Source organism: Bos indicus, chromosome 3, assembly GCF_029378745.1.
Source record: "Bos indicus isolate NIAB-ARS_2022 breed Sahiwal x Tharparkar chromosome 3, NIAB-ARS_B.indTharparkar_mat_pri_1.0, whole genome shotgun sequence".
Taxonomy (NCBI): Eukaryota; Metazoa; Chordata; class Mammalia; order Artiodactyla; family Bovidae; genus Bos; species Bos indicus.
The window spans coordinates 80053017-80074215 of NC_091762.1; the positions used below are offsets into that span (position 1 = coordinate 80053017).

At 38.2% G+C, this 21199-nt stretch overlaps 1 protein-coding gene across 5 annotated transcripts in view; it reads right to left on the reverse strand.

The window, feature by feature from the left end:
* The window catches only part of LEPR (leptin receptor), a 93657-nt gene that overhangs the window by 51200 nt on the left and 21258 nt on the right, over nt 1-21199 (reverse strand). For 4 of the 5 annotated variants that reach the window (XM_070786391.1, XM_070786395.1, XM_070786393.1 and 1 more), the window contains exons 3-4: nt 18102-18431; nt 15380-15503 (exon numbers count right to left, since the gene is read on the reverse strand). In XM_070786391.1, the coding sequence (XP_070642492.1) occupies nt 15380-15503; nt 18102-18431 (454 nt within the window). Of the gene's footprint in view, nt 1-15379; nt 15504-18101; nt 18432-20918; nt 21012-21199 lie in introns of all 5 variants that reach the window. The other variant, XM_070786396.1, reaches the window with a different exon arrangement.

A 21199-nucleotide genomic window follows, 5' to 3' on the forward strand; every position in this document is an offset into this window, starting at 1 on the left:
GATCCAACCAGTCCATTCTGAAGGAGATCAGCCCTGGGTGATCTTTGGAAGGACTGATGCTAAAGCTGAAACTCCAGTACTTTGGCCACCTCATGCGAAGAGTTGACTCATTGGAAACGACTCTGTTGCTGGGAGGGATTAGGGGCAGGAGGAGAAGGGGACGACAGAGGATGAGATGGCTGGATGGCATCACTGACTCGATGGACGTGAGTCTGAGTGAACTCCGGGAGTTGGTGATGGACAGGGAGGCCTGGTGTGCTGCGATTCATGGGGTTGCAAAGAGTTGGACACGACTGAGCAACTGAACTGAACTGATACTTGCAAGTGAAAATAATAAAAAAAGTTGTCAAATAATTTTAAATTTGGTTTCTTTGCAAATTTCACAATTCAGGCAATATTTCTACTCAGAAGCTAGGTATATAATTAGTACTGAAATTTCATCTTTTAGTCACAGTGGTTTATAGAAAGCACATTCTATCCTCTGACCTTTGGTCATGTTACTTATTTCCCCCCAAAATTTTCTATCAATATTTTAAAACTTCTCTAAGAGAGATCTACACTAAATTATTATAGGAGTAACACCAAATGAGTGTTCTTTACTGTGACATAAACTGAGAGCAAAACATAGTTGGTGAACCATTAAATAACTGGAAAATTTAGCATTAGTTTTGTGAATAATTTAATCAAGTCACATTTTAAATCTCAGACTGGTAACCTATACAAATGTTACTCCCAAAAGTCTACTTTACCCATCAAAAGGAATTTCAAAAAACAGGTTAGCATCCCAGACTAGTTTCATCATAAAAATCACCTGGCACCTTTTAAAACTAGATTCCTGGACGCTCCATGGAATTCAGTATATCTGGGGCCAAGGAATCTGTTTTTAGTAAGTGTCATAGACCAGAGGTTCTCATAGTATGGTTCCCAAGCCAATAAGATTAGCATCATCTGGAACTTGATAGAAATGCAAACCCAGCCCAGACCTCATGAATTAGGTCCAGGTGAGAAGCTGACAAATTTCATCAAGGAGACAAATTTAAGAAGCATTCTGTATAACACAAAGCACTTGTCAGTTGTACGATATTACCAAACAAATGGAAAATCAACAAGGAGGAGATGAAGGAAGAAAAAAAGAAAAAAGAAATAAAAAAGGAATACAAACAAAAGCAAAGGGACCTAAATATATGTCAAGTTAACAACATAACCACGTGAAGTGGAAGGGGAGGGGATACCCTAGTTAACTGCACAGAATCTCGATCATGCAACCTTCAGCATTAGCAAAGGCAAGGTGAGTCAACACAGACACTGCGCTCTAGTCACTGTACGCCGGACTCTTTGTTTTCTACAGCAGTATGGCTTAGCTATTCCAAAATTACTTTGTGTGTATTTTAGGACTAAGCAACTAGATAACGTATTGTTGGGAAGCAAGATTTCTCACTTCTAGAAAAAGGTGTTTGTTGTTGCTCAGTCACTAAGTCACGTCCAACTCTTTGTGACCCCATGGACTGCAGCACACCAGGCTCCTCTGTCCTTCACTATCTCCTGGAGTTTGTTCAAGCTCATGTCCATTAAGTTGGTGATGCCACCTAACCATCTCATGTTCTGTTTCCCGCCTTCTCTGCCTGCCCTCAATCTTTTCCAGCCTAAGAGTCTTTTCCAATGAGTTGGCTCTTCACATCAGATGGCCAAAGTATTGGAGCTTCAGTTTCAACATCAGTCCTTCCAGTGAGTATTCAGGGTTGATTTCCTTTAGGATTGACTGGTTTGACCTCCTTGCTGTCCAAGGGACTCTCAAGAGCTTCTCCAGCAACACAATTCAAAGGCATCAATTCTTCAGCACTCAGCCTTGTTTATGGTCCAACTCTCACATCCATCCATGATTACTGGAAAAATCATAGCTTTGACTCTCTGGACCTTTGTTGGCAAAGTGATGTCTTTGTCTTTTAATATGCTGTTTAGGTTTGTCATGGCTTTCCTTCCAAGGAGCAAGTGTCTTTAATTTCATGACTGAAGTCACTATTGTTACAAGAAAAGAAAAGCACTGCTAGAATAGATCCTGCAGTTTTGAACTAGAACAAGAGATATCAGTATGAACACACGCTTTTTTGTTATGTATATACAGAGAGATACAAAAATATAGATTTCTGAGTATTATGTGTATTATGCACATTGTGTGTGTACGGTGTGTATGCATACATATAACAAACTCTGTAACTAAGGGGGCCTAGAAACAATGCCACTCAAGGAACAGTGAGCATTTAGCCCCCAGACACCACTTTGTGAACATCATTCTCCAACAAAATGGAATCAGGGCTCCTTGGAGAAATGGCCGATTCCAGTGTCAGAGCAGGAAAAGCATAAAATCAACCTGAAATTTCTTGTAGTGTTAGAAAGTAAGGAGTCCTATTTAAAAAAAAAAAAAAGATAGATGGAAAACATCAAAAGGACACAGAAGCCAGTTTAAATAAGCCCCAACTCGGCAAATGTTGGACAGTGTGATCAAAAAAATAAATAATAATAGTAACTAAATAGCTCATCAAATAAAATAATGATTTGTATAGCTCATCAAATAAAATAATAATCTGTGAGTCCATCTTGATGGGAAAGAAGGAAGGAAAAGGAGAAGGGGAAGGAAAGAAAAAAAGGTAAGAGCAAAAGAATGGAAAGTACTTCTCACAGAGCCTAGTATTGTGGCTTGCATACAGCTTCTTGATTAAATAACACTATGTCTAAAGAAACACTATGCCCAAAGAAAGGCAATGCCAAAGAATGCTCAAACTACCGCACAATTGCACTCATCTCACATGCTAGTACAGTAATGCTCAAAATTCTCCAAGCCAGGCTTCAGCAATACGTGAGCCGTGAACTTCCTGATGTTCAAGCTGGTTTTAGAAAAGGCAGAGGAACCAGAGATCAAATTGCCAACATCCACTGGATCATAGAAAAAGCAAGAGAGTTCCAGAAAAACATCTATTTCTGCTTTATTGACTATGCCAAAGCCTTTGACTGTGTGGATCACAATAAACTGTGGGAAATTCTGAAAGAGATGGGAATACCAGACCACCTGATCTGCCTCTTGAGAAATTTGTATGCAGGTCAGGAAGCAACAGTTAGAACTGGACATAGAACAACAGACTGGTTCCAAATAGGAAAAGGAGTTCGTCAAGGCTGTATATTGTCACTCTGTTTATTTAACTTCTATGCAGAGTACATCATGAGAAACGCTGGACTGGAAGAAACACAAGCTGGAATCAAGATTGCCACGAGAAATATCAATAACCTCAGATATGCAGATGACACCACCCTTATGGCAGAAAATGAAGAGGAACTAAAAAGCCTCTTGATGAAAGTGAAAGTGGAGAGTGGAAAAGTTGACTTAAAGCTCAACATTCAGAAAACAAAGATCATGGCATCCATTCCCACCACTTCATGGGAAATAGATGGGGAAACAGTGGAAACAGTGTCAGACTTTATTTTCTGGGCTCCAAAATCACTACAGATGGTGACTGCAGCCATGAAATTAAAAGACACTTACTCCTTGGAAGGAAAGTCATGACCAACCTAGATAGCATATTCAAAAGCAGAGACATTACTTTGCCAACAAAAATTCCTCTAGTCAAGGCTATGGTTTTTCCTGTGGTCATGTATGGATGTGAGAGTTGGACTGTGAAGAAGGCTGAGCACCAAAGAATTGATGCTTTTGAACTGTGGTGTTGGAGAAGACTCTTGAGAGTCCCTTGGACTGCAAGGAGATCCAACCAGTCCATTCTGAAGGAGATCAGTCCTGGGTGTTCTTTGGAAGGACTGATGCTAAAGCTGAAACTCCAGTACTTTGGCCACCTCATGAGAAGAGTTGATTCATTGGAAAAGACCCTGATGCTGGGAGGGATTGGGGGCAGGAGGAGAAGGGGACGACAGAGGATGAGATGGCTGGATGGCATCACTGACTCGATTGACATGAGTCTCAGTGAACTCCAGGGGTTGGTGATGGACAGGGAGGCCTGGCATGCTGCGATTCATGGGGTTGCAAAGAGTCGGACACGACTGAGTGACTGATCTGATCTGATGTCTAAAATTTCTCAATTAACACTGAGCACACTTGTTTACTTTACAAATAACGCATGTTTCTTCTCTCAAAATTTTAGTTGGTTCTTTTTTATACTGTCAATTTCTCTTATTATATTCATATTTTCTTTATATCCTTGAGTACATGGAGGATATCACTACTAATCATCTGCTGGTTCTATCATCTCGGCCATTTCTGAGTCCGCATCTATTGTCTATTTTTTTCTTTTTCTCTGGGTTATGGTTTACTTTTTCCTGTCCTTCATATATGCAGAATTTTTCACAGGATGCCAGACATGGTGAATATTACATTTTTGAGTGTTGGATCATGCTGTTTTTTCTTAGAGAATGTTGAATTTTGTTCTGGCAATTGGTTATTTGGGTGACTTAAGTGTGAACCTTTTAAGCTCTTTAGGGGGAAATGTAGATCAGCCTTGACGCTAGGGCTAATCTGGCCACTTTTTTTAAACTTTTTATTTTGGGTATTGGGGGATAGACTATTAATAATGTTGTGATAGTTTCAGATGAATAGTGAAGGGACTCAGTCATACAAAGACATGTATCAATTCTCCCCCAAATTGGCTTCTCATCCAGGCTGGCTGGACCGATTTTAAAGTGTGGATATTATGGGGTTTCTGCTGGTATTCAACACTTCAGTAGCTCAGTCATGTCCAACTCTTTGCAAACCCCATGGACTGCATCATGCCATGCTTCCCTGTCCATTACCAACTCCCTTGAACTTGCTCTAACTCATGTCCATTGAGTCAGTGATGCCATCCAACCATCTCAACCTCTGTCATCCCTTTCTCCTCCTGCCTTCAATCTTTCCCAGCGTCAGGGTCTTTTCCAGTGAGTCAGTTCTTCACATCAGGTAGCCAAAGTATTGGAGTTTCAGCTTCAACATCTCTCCTTCCAATGAATATTCAGGATTCATTTCCTTTAGGATTGACTGGTTGGATTTCCTTGCAGTCCAAGGGACTCTCAAGAGTCTCCTCCAACATCACAGTTCAAGAGCATCAATTCTTCAGCACTCAGCTTTCTTTATGGTCCAGATCTCACATCCATACATGACTACTGGAAAAACCATAGCTTTGACTAGACAGACCTTTGTCAGCAAAGTAAAATCTCTTTTTAATATGCTGTCTAGGTTGGTCATAGTTTTTCTTCCATGGAAAAAGTATCTTTAATTTCATGGCCACAGTTACCATCTGCAGTGATTTTGGAGCCTAAGAAAATAAAGTTTGTCACTGTTTCCATTGCTTCCCCGGAGAAGGCAATGGCACCCCACTCCAGTACCTGGAAAATCCCATGGACCGAGGAGCCTGGTAGGCTGCAGTCCTTGAGTTTGATAAGAGTTGGACACAACTGAGTGACTTCACTTTCCCTTTTCACTTTCAGGCATTGGAGAAGGAGATGGCAACCCACTCCAGTGTTCTTGCTTGGAGAATCCCAGGGACAGGAGAGCTTGCTGGGAGGCCATCTATGGGTTCGCACAGAGTCGGACATGACTGAAGTGACTTAGCAGCTTAGCAGCAGCCATTGCTTCCCCATCAATTTGCTGTGAAGTGATGCAACCAGATGCCATGACCTTAGCTTTTTGAATGTTGAGATTTAAACCAACTTTTTCACTCTCTTCTTTCACTTTCATCAAGAAGTTCTTTAGTTCTTCTTCACTTTCTGTCATAAGGGTGGTGTCATCTGTGTATCTGAGGTTATTGATATTTCTCCTAGCAATCTTGATTCCAGCTTGTGCTTCATCCAGCCTGGCATTTCTCATGATGTACTCTGCATATGAGGTAAATAAACAGGGTGACAACATACAGCCTTGACATACTCCTTTCCAAATTTGGAACCAGTCTGTTGTTCCATGTCCAGGTCTAACTGTTATTTCTTGACCTGCATACAGATTTCTCAGGAGGCAGGTAAGGTGGTCTGGTATTCCCATCTTTTGAAGAATTTGCCAGTTTGCTGTGATCTACACAAAGACTTTAGTGTGATCAATGAAGCAGAAGTAGATATTTTTCTGGAACTCACTTGCTTTTTCAATGATCCAACAGATATTGGCAATTTGATCTCTGGTTCCTCTGCCTTTTCTAAGTCCAGCTTGAACATCTGGAAGTTCATGGTTCACATATTGTTGAAGCATGACTTGGAGAATTTTGAGCATTACTTTGCTAGCGTGTGAGATGAGTGCAATTGTGCGATAGTTTAAACATTCTTTGGCATTGCCCTTCTTTGGGATTGGAATGAAAACTGACCTTTTCCAGTCCTGTGGCCACTGCTGAGTTTTCCAAATTGGCTGACATATTAAGTGCATCACTTTCACAGCATCACCTTTTAGGATTTGAAATTGCTCAACTGGAATTTCATCACCTCCACTAGCTTTGTGCATAGTGATTCTTCCTAAGGCCCACTTGACTTCACATTCCAGGATGTCTGGCTCGAGGTGAGTGATCACACCATCATGGTTATCTGGGTCATGAAGATCTTTTTTGTATAGTTCTTCTGTGTATTCTTGACACCTCTTCTTAATATCTTCTGCTTCTGTTAGGTCCATACCATTTCTGTCCTTTATTGTGCCCATCTTTGCATGAAATATTCCCTTGGTATCTCTAATTTTCTTGAAGAGATCTCTAGTCTTTCCCATTCTATTGTTTTCCTCTATTTCTTTGCATTGATCACAGAGGAAGGCATTCTTATTTCTTCTTGCTATTCTTTGAGACCCTGCATTCAAGTGGGTATATCTTTCCTTTTCTCCTTTGCCTTTCAACAAGGACTCTCCAAATCTCTTTATAAGAAACTAATTATTCCTGGCCCTGTGTGACTTCTGGGAATTCCTTAGCTTACAGTTCTACTGACTTCTTTTTCAAGAAGTTTTCTTTCCCAAGATCATGGATGGACTGGTATTTAGACAAAGAATCAAGGCAACCCCGATGCTAATTCCCAAAGAAAGGCAATCCCAAAGAATGCTCAAACTATTGCACAATTGCACTCATCTCACATGCTATTAAAGTAATGCTCAAAATTCTTCAAGCCAGGCTTCAACAATAAGTGAACCATGAACTTCCAGATGCTCAAGTTGGTTTTAGAAAAGGCAGAGGAACCAGAGATCAAATTGCCAACACCCAGTGGATTATCAAAAAAGCAAGAGAGTTCCAGAAAAACATCTATTTCTACTTTATTGACTATGCCTAAGCCATTGACTGTGTGGATCACCACAAACTGTGGAAAATTCTGAAAGAGATGAGCATACCAGATCACCTGACCTGCCTCTTGAGAAATCTGTATACAGGTCAGGAAGCAACAGTTAGAACTGGACATGGAACAACAGACTGGTTCCAAACAGGGAAAGGAGTACATCAAGGCTGTATATTGTCACCCTGCTTAATTAACTTATATGCAGAGTACATCATGAGAAACACTGGGCTGGATGAAGCACAAGCTGGAATCAAGATTGCCCAAAGAAATATCAATAACCTCAGATATGCAGGTGACACCACTCTTATGGCAGAAAGCGAAGAAAAACTAAAGAGCCTCTTGATGTAAGTGAAAGAGGAGAGTGAAACAGTTGGATTAAAGCTCAACATTCAGAAAATTAAGATCATGGCATCTGGTCCCATCACTTCATGGCAAATAGATGGGGAAACAGTAAGAGACTTTATTTTTTTAGGTTCCAAAATCACTGCAGATGGTGACTACAGCCATGAAGTTAAAAGATGCTTACTCCTTGGAAGAAAGGTTATGAGCAACCTAGACAGCATAGTAAAAAGCAGAGACATTACTTTGCCAACAGAGGTCTGTCTAGTCAAGGCTATGGTTTTTCCAGTGGTCATGTATGGATATGAGAGTTGGACTATAAAGAAAGCTGAGTGATGAAGAATTGATGCTTTGGAGAAGACTCTTGAGAGTCCCTTGGACCGCAAGGAGACCCAACAGTCCATCCTAAAGGAAATCAGTCCTGAATGTTCATTGGAAGGACTGATATTGAACCTGAAACTCCAATACTTAGGCCACCTAATGAGAAGAACTGACTCATTTAAAAAGACTCTGATGCTAGGAAAGATTGAAGGCAGGAGGAGAAGGAGACGACAGAGGATGAGATGGTTGGATGGCATCACTGACTCAATGGACATGAGTTTGAGTAAACTCTGGGAGTTGGTGACGGGCAGGGAGGCCTGGCGTGCTGCAGTCCCTGGGTTGCAAAGAGTCATACTTGACTGAGCGACTGAACTGAACTGTATGCTAATTTCTCTGTACCTCTCTACTTTGAGTATTCTGCTCCATTAATCAAGCCCAATTTTATTCTGAACTCTTCTCTCTTGTCTCCTCAGTTCAGCAATATTGTAGGGTTCTGTTTGAGTTCCCCCTCCTTGTATCATGTCCTGGAAGCTGCCTCCAGCCCAGAAAACGTTAATAATATAGAACTTGCTTTGTTTCCTTCTCTCAGGAATCACTGTTCTGTTTTGACTTTGTCCATTATCTGAAAATAGATGTTTCTTCTTTTATCAGGCTTTCTAATTGTTTATAATAGAGGAGTAATTCCAGAATATACTATTCCCTTATGGCCAGAAGACAGTTTTGTTGACCTTTTTATATTAACTTCTGAAGACTGTATTCACATAGTTCAAAACTTGGTTTTCTTTAAAGGCAGTAGTGAAACTGGGTAATTACTTGGTGGAAATTTGTGACCAAGGAAATCTATGTTTTAAATGGGAGTTATTGATTTGGTGTGTGTGTGTGTATATATATATATATGTGTGTAATTAAATGTTGCTCAGCCATAAAAAGGAATGAAATTGAGTCATTTGTAATGATTTAGATGAAGCTAGAGTCTGTCATACAGAGTGAATTATGTCAGAAACAGAAAAATAAATATTGTATATTAATGCATGTATATGGAATCTAGAAAAATGGTACTGATGAACTTATGTGTAGGGCAGGAATAGAGACAGACATAGAGAATGGACTTGTCGACACAGGAGGGGAAGGAGAGGGTGGGATGAATTGAGAAGCAACACTGACATAAACACACTATGATTGGAAGCTAATGGAGAAAAGATAATCTCTTTAACAAGTGGTGCTGGGAAAACTGGTCAACGACTTGTAAAAGGATGAAATTAGAAAACTTTCTAACACCAAACACAAAAACAAACTCAAAATGGATTAAAGATCTAAATGTAAGACCAGAAACTATAAAACTCCTAGAGGAAAACATAGGCAAAACACTCTCTGACATAAATCACAGCAGGATCCTCTATGACCCACCTCCCAGAGTAATGGAAATAAAAACAAACCATCTCTTGAAACTCTTGGCCTGAGTGTATACCAATGTTTAGACACAGATGTTAGCAGTTATTCAGCAACATGCAACATGCCCAGGAGGTCATATACTGGGTTAGTACAGACCATGCTCATACGAATCCAAACCAGGAGAGTAAGCATTGTGGTCTATACCTTACTGAGTTAAGGACTTGAGGAACAGGTACCATTAAGACTCATTTTACACAGGATGAAAATGAAGCACAAGGAATCCAAAAAATGGTTTAGGGCCATGCAGCCAAGAAGTTCCAGAATTAAGTCACGGGTCTTCTGCTAATTTCTGCCCCCACCCCTAGCTCAGGGTCCTGGTAGGCAAAAAATCCCACTCCAATGATTCATTGGAGCTTGGGCACCAAATGAATACTAAAATGGACATCTGCATTAAAGACATGTTAAAGTGCCAAAAAATAGATTTATAATATGCTTTTCACTTGATATTTGAAAATGTTACACTTCATACATTAAAAATCAATGGATTGGTTAAAAAATAAATAAATAAATACACTATCATGTGTAAAAGAGATAGCTAGTGTGAAGCTGCTATATAGCAGGGAGCTTAGCTTGGTGCTCTGTTATGACCTAAAGGGGTGAGATGGGGAGGTGGGAGGAAAGCTTAAGAGGGAGGAGGTATATTTATAATTAGAGCTTATTCACATTGCTGTACAGCAGAAACTAACAAAACATTGTAAAGTAATTATACTCCAATTAAAACATAAATTCAAAAGTAAATGAGAGTTATTGCAGCATATGTATTGGCTGAGAGGAAAACTTGATGATGCAGGAACGAGAGGAAATAACTGCAAGAACAAATTCCTTGAGTGACAACAGGGGATGGGACTCAAAACACAGAAGAAAGGGTTCATTTTATATTGGAGCACATTAGCAGTTAAAGATGACAAGGAAAACTGCACAGGCACAGACATCAGCAGGATGATAGATTTTGGTGAGAAAAGTGAAAATGAGAACTCGCACCCCCACTCCCGTTTTCCCAGTGGAAACCAAAAGCAAGATCATCAGTGAGTTTCTCAGGCTCCCTCCAAGGGAAGCCAGCTGCCATAGTGTGATGTGCTCCATGGAGAACCCATGAGACAAAGAACTGGGGGAGGCTTCCTGTCAAAGCCAGGGAGAGACAAAGGCTTTCTGACCAGTGGTCCCTGGGGACCTTGGAAGCTGAGGGAGTGAGCTCGCAAACAGATCCTCCTAAAATTGAACCTTAAAATAACTGCAGTCCTAGCTGACATCTGCATGGCAGCCTTGTGAAAGACACTGAGGCAGATGTCTCCAGATGTTGCAGCTGGGTTCTGGACCCATAGAAGCTATGAAATGATGAATGATTTTTGTTTTAGGCCACTAAATTTGGGGTAATTTATTATATGGCATAGATAGCCAAGGAAGATACCAGTACCTGGAAGTGGGGTGCTGCTATAATACCTAAAAAAGTGGCTGTGGCTTTCAAACTAGGTGATGGAGAGAGGCTGGAAGTATTTGGAGAAGCATGTGGAGAAAGCGTGAAATACCTTGAATAGACTGTTGGCAGAAACCTACATTTTAAGGACACTGCCAGTGAGGACATGAAAGGAAGTGGGAAATATGTGATTGGAGACTGGAGGAAATGGGGTCTTCTTTATGTTGTGGCCGAAAGCTATGTAACACATCTGCGGTTCTGTGGACAGAATAGAGGGTGCCTACTGAACTGGTGATCTCTCTCCAGGCAATTTCCAAACAAGTGTTGAAAGTGCCTCTTGTTTCTTCGTGCTGCAAGAGGAGAGATATTCCTTGAGAAAGGGCTGTTAGACAAAAGAATTTTTAATAGTACTTGAGAGTTGTGACATTCTCAGCCTCTCCAGTTGGCAAACAATGTTAGAACTATGAAATGGCTTCTGAGCAAAAATCAAAGGGAAGGCAGGGAAGAGCTTATTTCTAAGAGCTCTATGGGCTTTTATCTAATAGAGTGAATCCTAGTAAGATTCCCAGGCTGCTGTGTGATCTTGTGAGAGAAACACTTTGGCTTAGACTGCAGGAGGCTGAGGTAATAAAGGGAGTAGGCCTAATATGAGGGGTTGGGGGAGAGGTGGTCAAAGAGTAGGATCCTTGAAACTGAAATTATAAAAAAGATCCAGTTTATCAGCAGTGGCAAGATCCATGAGAATTGGTGAACTAGATGTGGTGAAAACAAGATGAGTCAAAATAAAGCTTTGAAGAAATTGAAGACCATTCAGGTGGGTGCTGAAATCACTGAGAATGCTGACAGAGCGATTCTGAAGAGACAAATAAACTGGGTGTTAGCAGTTACAAAAGTCCAAACTCCCTCGTCACCCTTGCCTATTCATCCACCTTGCTTTCTCATCATTCCCCAGCTTCCCAACCACACATTTGGGAATTTCAAGTTCTCAAATGTCTTTATTTGACTGTGTTTTATTGAAAATGCTCTTCACTCTCTCTGGTTCATTCTTCTCTCCCCGCTTAGAATCTAAACAGATACTTCTAGCATATGTTTCTGCAAGTCCCCATAGGTATTATATCACAGCATTTTCAAACTTTATGTTCTTTATCTTTACTATTAGGTCCAAGAGGGCAAAGGTTGAGTCTGAATTGCTTAACGCTGTTCCCTATACTCAGTTCAGTGTCTGATGTACTCATAGGCACTTCACAAAGGAAGAAGAGGATTTCCTTCCTAGGTTTAAGGGAAAATTTCAAAATAGCAAATATCTGTCATGCTGTACTTTGGATTCTCTGACAAACATTAATATCTGAGTTCAAACAATGCAAGATTTTAGTTCCCTTTAAATATATACTTATTTACACACAGAAGAATTTGAAAGAGTTCTCTTGTGAATTCTCTAACGCATCAGGGAGGTGCTTTTGATGAAAAACTTTTCTATAGTAATCATCATTATAGATTTCCTATTCCATAGAGGTTCCATCTGTTATATTGGTCAGTTCTTCCTCCTGAGCTGAAGAGTCTTATTTAAATTATTTGGAGATGTATTGCCCAAAGATGTACACAAAAATACCATTCAAGACAGAAACAGCATGTGAGAGTTGGTAAAATGGACATAGTAACCAAATTATACAGTGAAGACTACAAATAAAGTGGCAAATGGGAATTCCCTGGCAATCCAGTGGTTGAGACTCCACACGTCCACTGCAGGGGACCAGGGTTCAATCCTCAGCTGGCAAATAAAGATCCCACACACCACATGGTATGGCCAAAAATAATAAAAATTATTTCTTTTAATAAGTGGAAAGAAAAGAAAAACAAGACATTTCTCAAATGGTATGTAATAGGACACGTTTTCCTATATTCATATTTTTAGAAACCTGAGTTCAAAATAAAAGAAGGTTAAAAGAATGTACTAAATTCATCATATGAGCAAGTTGAAAAATCTGTTTAATATTATAATTTTCTCATTTTTCTGGGTCCATTTAGAAGAACAGACCAATGACCACTTAGCTGACTAAAGTTCAAATTCTCAGCTATTCCTAATTTACTATGCAATTTTGAAGTGCTCTGATATATTCATACATAGAATATATCATAGAATGCAGACCTCCAGACATAACTATGGCCCACACATTATAAAATATAAATCCTTACACATTGTCATAGAGCTATCAAACTGGGCACATTACCCTACCTCACTGATAAGATTTGAAATTCTCTCAAATGGCACCTAGTGAGACTTTGATCACCACCAAAGTATTCAGATCATCACAAAAATGTACTTCATTGTAAAGGAATTAGCTTCTCTGAGCTAAAATGTGTTTTGGTTAAATAAAGCAGGAAACTTTATGCCCCAGAGGTCAAATATATCTTCATCAACCACAATGCTTCCTTTCTTCGCTCAAGACCCAGAAGTTGTGGTGAGTCTCCTTTGCTCTAAGACCAACACTTCATCTGCGCTCTTTTTCTGGAATTTGCCTATTCAACTATTCACTCTCTGTCACAAATATTCAGTGTGTCCCCTTCTACCATATCTTCAATTTTTCTCTCTCTGCTGGGTCATTTTCTATAAACTAGAAGCAAGCTCATTCTTTCCCATCCTTTAGATGTTCTCCTTTGGCTGAGCATTGCCTATTACTCCTCCACCTTCCCCATTTTACTACTCAGCTAAGCTTCTTGGGCCTCTTGAGATTTGCAGCCCAGTCATTTCTGTTGTGGACATTTATCTACTAGCTGCCCCCAGCATCTGCCTGGAAAAACTACTCTTCTGGTAGACTGAAACACTGGCAGATAGATATAGCACATTCTCACCAATCAGATACGCCCAATCAAGACACTGGCCCTAATGAGACCTGCACTTGTTAAAGCAGCAGGGGTTTGCAGGGACTTCTAGACTTATCTAGTGATCAGCATCAGAGGTGAAAATTATCACACTCAATCTCCAGATGAGACAGCAGGGGGTGTCTTATCTGTTCTACTCCTAGGGTGACTTTAAAAATTAGTTCAGGGAACCCCCTGGCCGTCCAGTGGTTAGAGACCAGCACTCCCACTGCAGAGGGCACTGGTCTGATCCCTGGGCAGGGAACTAAGATCCTGCAAGCCACGTGGCAGGGCCAAAAGAAAAATCAGTCCAGCCATTTAACGTAAGTTGTAAATATTAACTACAGTCTGATAGTCAGTAGAAAAATAAGGATGATAGTAGCTTTGCTTCTTCTAAAATTTGTCTTATTTACCTTTATACAAGAAATTTTTCATATTTTGATTATTAGCTCACACATCCTTGAAATCTCAACTCAGCTGTCTCCTTCCTAGGGAAACCTTCACTCTTCTCTTTCCCCACCAGTACACTAGACTTCCCCACCTGAGGCTCTCACATCAGTCTTGTGCTCCCACATCAGTAATCACTAAAACTCAAATCCTATTTTGAGACATATTTGTACATATCTGTCCAAATCACTAATCTATGAATGGCTCAAGAGCAGAGACTATAACTATTCTTTTTTAAAATATAAGACAAAATACATTTTCAAAATTAAAAGCATGAGGCAAAACAAAGAATGATGTTGTGTAAGGTTAATGGGAAAGTATATCAAGAAGATGTAACAGTTATGAACATAGATCTATCCAACAATAGAGTCTAAAAATACATAGGACAACATACGGCAAACTAGTGAGAAGAAATATATAAATCAACCATTCCAGTTATCTTAAAAAGTTGAAGTAAAACACACATTTAGCGAAGTGTCTGAATACATCCTTTTGTTGACATCTGTGTTCTTTAAATTTTTTTACTGTGGTAAAATGTACACAACATATACCATTTTAAGTGTACAAAATTCAGTGACAGTACATTCACACTGTTGGGTAACCATCCTTACCATTCAACTTCAGAATTTTTGTCATCTTCCCAAACTGAAACTCTATACCCATTTAAACACGAATTCTTCATTACCCCTCCTCTAGTCCCCGGCAGCCATCATTCTGCTTTCTGTCTCTATTCATCTTTATATGGACAGTTTCTAGCACAGCACAGCCAAACAATTTTATTTTAATTCAAATAGGAATAGTAGGTATTATCACTGGAATTATTAGAAAAATTTGAATGACCTATTTACTGTAAGAATTGTAAGTATGGCTGTTCAAAACCACTGTTGTGGCTTTCTACCGAGCACAAACATATATTAGGCACACACATTTTCAAGACAATAAAAAGATCAAATATGAGAGAAAAACCTGCCAGAAAAATAAATATAAACTTTCCCCCTTTCTTCAGTCAAATATCTAAGACTCCTGAATTGAGTTTACACTTCTTTGCAAATATATGCCCATCCACATCTACAATGTCTTGCTACCTGAACCAATATGAGGAGAAAAGAGAAAACCAAATGGGAGGAGAAAATCATACAAAAAACACAGAAATGTACACTGATATAAAAGGAAATATAGGGATAGGAGAGCTTTTGTAATCTACTTCTGTATATGGAAGCTCTTGTATTACAGAAAAAAAAATTGTGTCATGGGAATGTCAAATTTTATTTATTTGGTACTTACAGAACATATAAAAGATGGACCTTAAGGTCATAATTCTTGAAAGGATTCTTAAATAATGACTCAATATTACAGATGAATAATTTCAAGTCCTCTTTCATCCAGCACTGTATGTTCCAGTTTGCACCTGAATTAAAAATAAACTAAATTAAATCTGAAAAAACCATTCTGAACAGCCCAATGAAAGGGAAGGGCTAAATTAAATTTACCAGTGTTCTGATACAACTACCACTGTCCATTCTGAGAGAAAAAGAACAAGCTCTAATTGGTCATATGTCTGTGCCCATTTAGTTCCTTTGGCCTTCAGTTTCCTTCTTCATAAAGCAAGAGAATTAAATTCAATTATTGTTTCTCAAATTTTTTAAAATCTTGAACCACTTATGTAGGACAGAAGACCCCAAAACTCACCTAGTTCAGTTCATCCCCACTTTCCAAGAGACAAGAGACCATGAACTATCAAAGTACAGCAAATTTAGTGTAGCATTTCTGTGTCTGCTTTAGCGGTAAAGCATGGTGATTCACACTGGAATCACCAATAAGATGCATATCTTAAATTTTTGTTATTATAATATTATAGGCCCCACATACAAATAAGGAGAGTATATTTCACTGTATACTGAAAAATTCACCTGATAAACTATTGGTGATTTGTAATTTAGAAAGCAGGCACAGCAACAGCTAAAAATTATGACTAATTTAATACAACACCAAAAGTATCTTAAGCAATACTAACATATTTCCCCATTTGGAGAATTTCTAGCTAGTAGTGACTTTGCATCAGTTGAGCCTTATGAAGTAAATAGCCCATGTGGCAGAAAATTACATGGAAATCCTCAGTAACCACCACTTAACCTAGTAACTTTAGTTACACAAAGTTAACTCAATAAACTAACTAGTTAATAGCCCTTGCTGCTAAGTCACTTCGTGTCCGACTCTGTGCGACCCCATAGATGGCAGCCCACCAGGCTCCCCCGTCCCTGGGATTCTCCAGGCAAGAACACCGGAGTGGGTTGCCATTTCCTTCTCTAGTGTGTGAAAGTGAAAAGTGAAAGTGAAGTCGCTCAATCGTGTCCAGCTCTTCTCGACCCCATGGACTGCAGCCTACCAGGCTCCTCCATCCATGGGATTTTCCAGGCAAGAGTACTGGAGTGGGGTGCTACTGCCTTCTCTATACATAAATTAAAATCTGCAGCATCATAATCATTTCACTTGATAACTGAAAAAAGTGCTAACATTTTTTGATCATTTCAAGGCTAGTCACAAGGACCTTCACATTTTAAGTCCATTCTTAATATATCCAACAATCACTGGAATGGTGAAGTTAAGCTCCCTTACAAATTAAAAAAAAGTGCTTCATTTAAAATTAAATGCCTAAAGACAGAGACACTAGGAAGTATTTGAAGAGAAGTTGCTCAGTCGTGTCCGACTTTTTGCGACCCCATGGACTGTAGCCTACCAGGTTCCACCATCCATGGGATTTTCCAGGCAAGAATACTGGAGTGGGTTGCCATTTCCTTCTCCAGGAGATCTTCCTGACCCAGGGATTGAACCCAGGTCTCCTACATGGTAGGCATTGTAGGCAGACGCTTTTACCGTTTGAGCCACCAGGGAAGATCAGTATTACCTCTAACTTGTTTTAAAACTCTGATCTTACTGAACAGTTATGCTTTATCCTTACTCCTAACCTGATCTCAACAAACTATTTCTTCCATCTAATCAGTGGTGCTTTGGCACTACAAGGGACATGTGGCAAAGTTTGGAGATCCATTTTGATTGTCACAACTGCTGAGTAAGTGTTACAGGCATCAGCTGGGTAGAAGCCAGGGATGCTTCTAAACATCCCGTGCTTGAGCTTAGCAGCTCAGTTATGTCTGACTCTTTGCGACTCTATGGACTGTAAACCGCCAGGCTCCTCTGTCCATGGGATTCTCCAGGCAAGAATACTGGAGTGGGTTGCCATTTCCTTCTCCAGGGAATCTTCCCAACCCAGGGATCAAGTCCATGGCTCCTGTGTCTCCTGCATTGCAGGTGGATTCTTTACCACTGAGTCACTGGTATAACGCACAAACCAGTCCCCCATAACCAAGAATCACCTGGCCCACAATGTCAAAAATTTTGAGGCTGAGAAATTCTGATGAACCCTACACAGGAGTACTATATTGATATATGCCTTTATTTTCATATTATAGATGTTTATGGTGCTAAGTCAATTGTCTCTGTTCTATTTAGCTCTTCCAGAAGGCTTGGAGATAATTTTGTTGTTTATATTTCCAGATGCAAAATTATTAATTACACTAGCTACATTCAGTATACATTACACTTAAATAACAAGAAAAAAGTGATTTAAAATATATGCATTGGCTACTCAGATTCCTTACTTGCTTCAGAATTTAATTCAACAGGATTATCTGCCATTTGATATTTTATCTATTTAAAAAGAATAAGATACACTTTTTATTTTAAAGCAAATTTAGAAGACTATAAAAATATATTTTAAGGTTAAAAAATTCCCTCATTTACATTTTTATTTCCATGGGACATAAAATAACTGGGGACTTATTAGTTTGGTCACATGATAATCCTAATTTTATCACTAATATAAAATGGTAATATTTACTCAGAATCACATCCAGAGACATCTATTTCACACAAGTTTCAGAGAATGAAAATATTTTATCCAATATAGTTAAGTAACAACTAATGCTTGGAACATTAAAATACTTACCTGTTTGCTGAAAAACTAAAGAATTTACTGTTGTAACAAATGCCTTCCCTTCAATGTCATCTGTATATACAGAGCAGTTTTTATCTTCCTCGCTCCAAAAGCAACAGTGGAAAGTTGTTCTGGATGATAAGTTAGATAAGTAGGTACCACTTGAATTAAGCTTAGTTTCAACAACTGCCTCATAACGTCCATTCAAATTTGAAGTGTTCTTTGAGATTCCAGGAGGAAAGAGGAAGTCATATGTTGTATTTGATGGCATGCAAGACAACTTAAATTTCCAGGGAGTAATTGGATATGCCAAGTTAAATGCAGTTATTACATAAATAAATTCTGTTAGGACATTTAAAAGACACAGAGAAAAGCAATTAATCATTTTGATTAAGATATCAATAGGAAGTATCTAAGAGTAAATGATGTAGTTCTCAATAGTTATTATTAAACTTTCTAAGTGCTCAATCAATGCCTAATGCATAACTCGGTGCTTCCATTGAACACTGTGTTATACTTAAGAGGGTACATTTACTTATGGAGATAACTTGACTCTTTAGCAACCCTTTTTGGAAATTCACACTTCATTTACCCCATTAATCTAACAATTCATATTTATATTTTAATGAAAGTAAATTACAGCTAAACTCAATTTCCTTTACCAAAAAAATAAATAAATTACTCTAATGGACTTCCAGCCTAATGGCATCTGGATGTGCAATTATATAAGCAAATATTAAAGGGCTGTTTTAATATTTCTTAAGGAGAATAATGCCAAAATGTTAACACTACTTTCAATGAGTGATTTTAGAAAGGGTCTGTCTTCAACATCAGAACAGCTGGATGATTTCCTGAATATGCCCATGATTCTCCAGATATACAATATCACGTAAGATATGTCCTTAGTATCCTCCAATAATTGATGAACAATGACAGACTTCTTACAGGAAACATTCACTGCTGATTAAAGATAATGTATCACTCACCCATAAAATTAAGAACAATTTTATAAACCTGTACCCTTCCAGAAAACCTTAAAAGTGATACTTGTTTTTTAAATAATTGTTTGAAAATAAAATAATTAATTCTCCATAATTCTTTCTTTTACAAGTTATTCTAATCATCCAACAATTGTGTTGCCTCATATACAAAGCAATGCAGAATGAGAATTCTAAGAATTTTGCATGGCGTCTATAGAGTGAGACCTTTGAAGGATTATGGTAAATGTTAAAATGTAAGAAAACAGAAATTTTTAAAATCAGTTCACAAAAGTGCTATTCTAAATTACAAAAGTAATACATGTAAAAATATTCAAATACACAAGTAATGACTCTTAACTTTGGTTTCTAGAGCATTCTATAAATATTAATAGAAATATGTATCAGATATAAAAATTAAGGCAAAAAGGACTATCATGAACTAATTTTATTTTTCCCACACTGAACAATTAGGTATCATAACATCATCAAAAGTGAATCATCACTGCAATTGTGATCCTTTGGACTCAATCCTACTAACACGTGTTTTTGAAATTAGAACTTCTCACTAAAAAGAAATTAGGGTGTTTCTTTCATTTTACAAAATAATAAATACTAATTAAAAACATTATATTCTCTAGCTGCACATGGAAGATTCAGTTGACTAAACTGAAATTAGCCTAAAATCCTCAAAGTATTTGAAAATTAAAATGTAATACTGAATGTCACATGGTAACTACTGAATCAGCTTAATTAAAAGATGATTCTATTTTGTTTACATGCTTCCTTTGCAAATGATATTTCTTTCCCCAAAAATGAACCCTAAATGGCAAGGAGTCCAGAATATTCATCTGAAGGCGTAAGTTTATGTTATCATATGATATGTATTGTCATATGTTATACATTAAGGACCCAGACATCTTCTGATTCACAAAACTTGACCAAACCACAAACCTTTTGAAAAACCAACGTAAAACATTACCATGGAACCTAATAAAAATTAGAAAATATAAAAGAGAATGTTATCTTTCTTTGATAGTCCCTTGTGGTCCAGTTTTTCTGAATTCTGTAACAGTGGAATTATTCTGGATATTTTCTGTAGCTACATAGCTGGCTACAATGACAAACAATAGTATGTGTAAGATAGAAGAGCCATAGGAAAGCTTCTCAGGGCACCTTTAAAGACTAGTGTAACCAAAGAGATGCTCAGAACCAGTTGATACACATGTAATGGTTGCTAGGGGGGAAAAAAAGGGTTTTCCTAAAGACAGCCTGACTTTAGTTTCAAAGACTTGGAACACAATCTAAATTAGATGATTTGAGTTTAAAGAAAATAAAAATATTTCTAGAATGCTGTAAGAAACCATTGAGAACAGTACAATGCACGGGTTCAGGCCATTGACCCTCTAAGCAGTGGAAAATTTGCATATAACTTGTAGTTGGCCCTCCCTATACACAGTTCCTCTGTATGCACAACTTCTCTGCATCTGCAGATTCCACTAACCTTGGACCCTGCAGTACCGTGGTATTCACTATTTTTAAAAAATCCAAGTATAAGTGGACCTGAGAAAACCACAGCTATATACTCAAAAGTTACTGGCATTGTGTGACTACTTTCAAACAGAAGCCTGTCATGCTTCACAGAAAGTTAAAACACAAGATTTTAAAAGAATGCTTTCTCTCCAGGATATTCCTGCAATAAGTAGGAGGAAGACTAGTATACATTTAATTTTTGAACATAATCTTCTGGTGGTAGTCAACGTGGGAATTCCCAAGGCATACACAATCCATTGATAATATCCCCTTATAACATTATCTTGTTATTGTTTACCAGAATCATAATGGGGAATACCTTTTAAATGACATTTCTTTTCCATTTTAGAATAAATCTGTTATTCTATAGGATAGCCATTTATTTTAAATATTATCGCCAAGTAAACCAGTCCTAGATAAAGAGAATTAAAGTTTTGATGATCATCTGATACATACATATTTGTAATTTAATAATGCTACATTTGCTAAATAAAATCAAAATATTTAAATGTCATTATACCTTATTTCCAAGTAAAGGAATGATAATGCATATCTTTGGCAGGAATGCAATCAAATGTGTATTAATCAGTCATGTCTGAC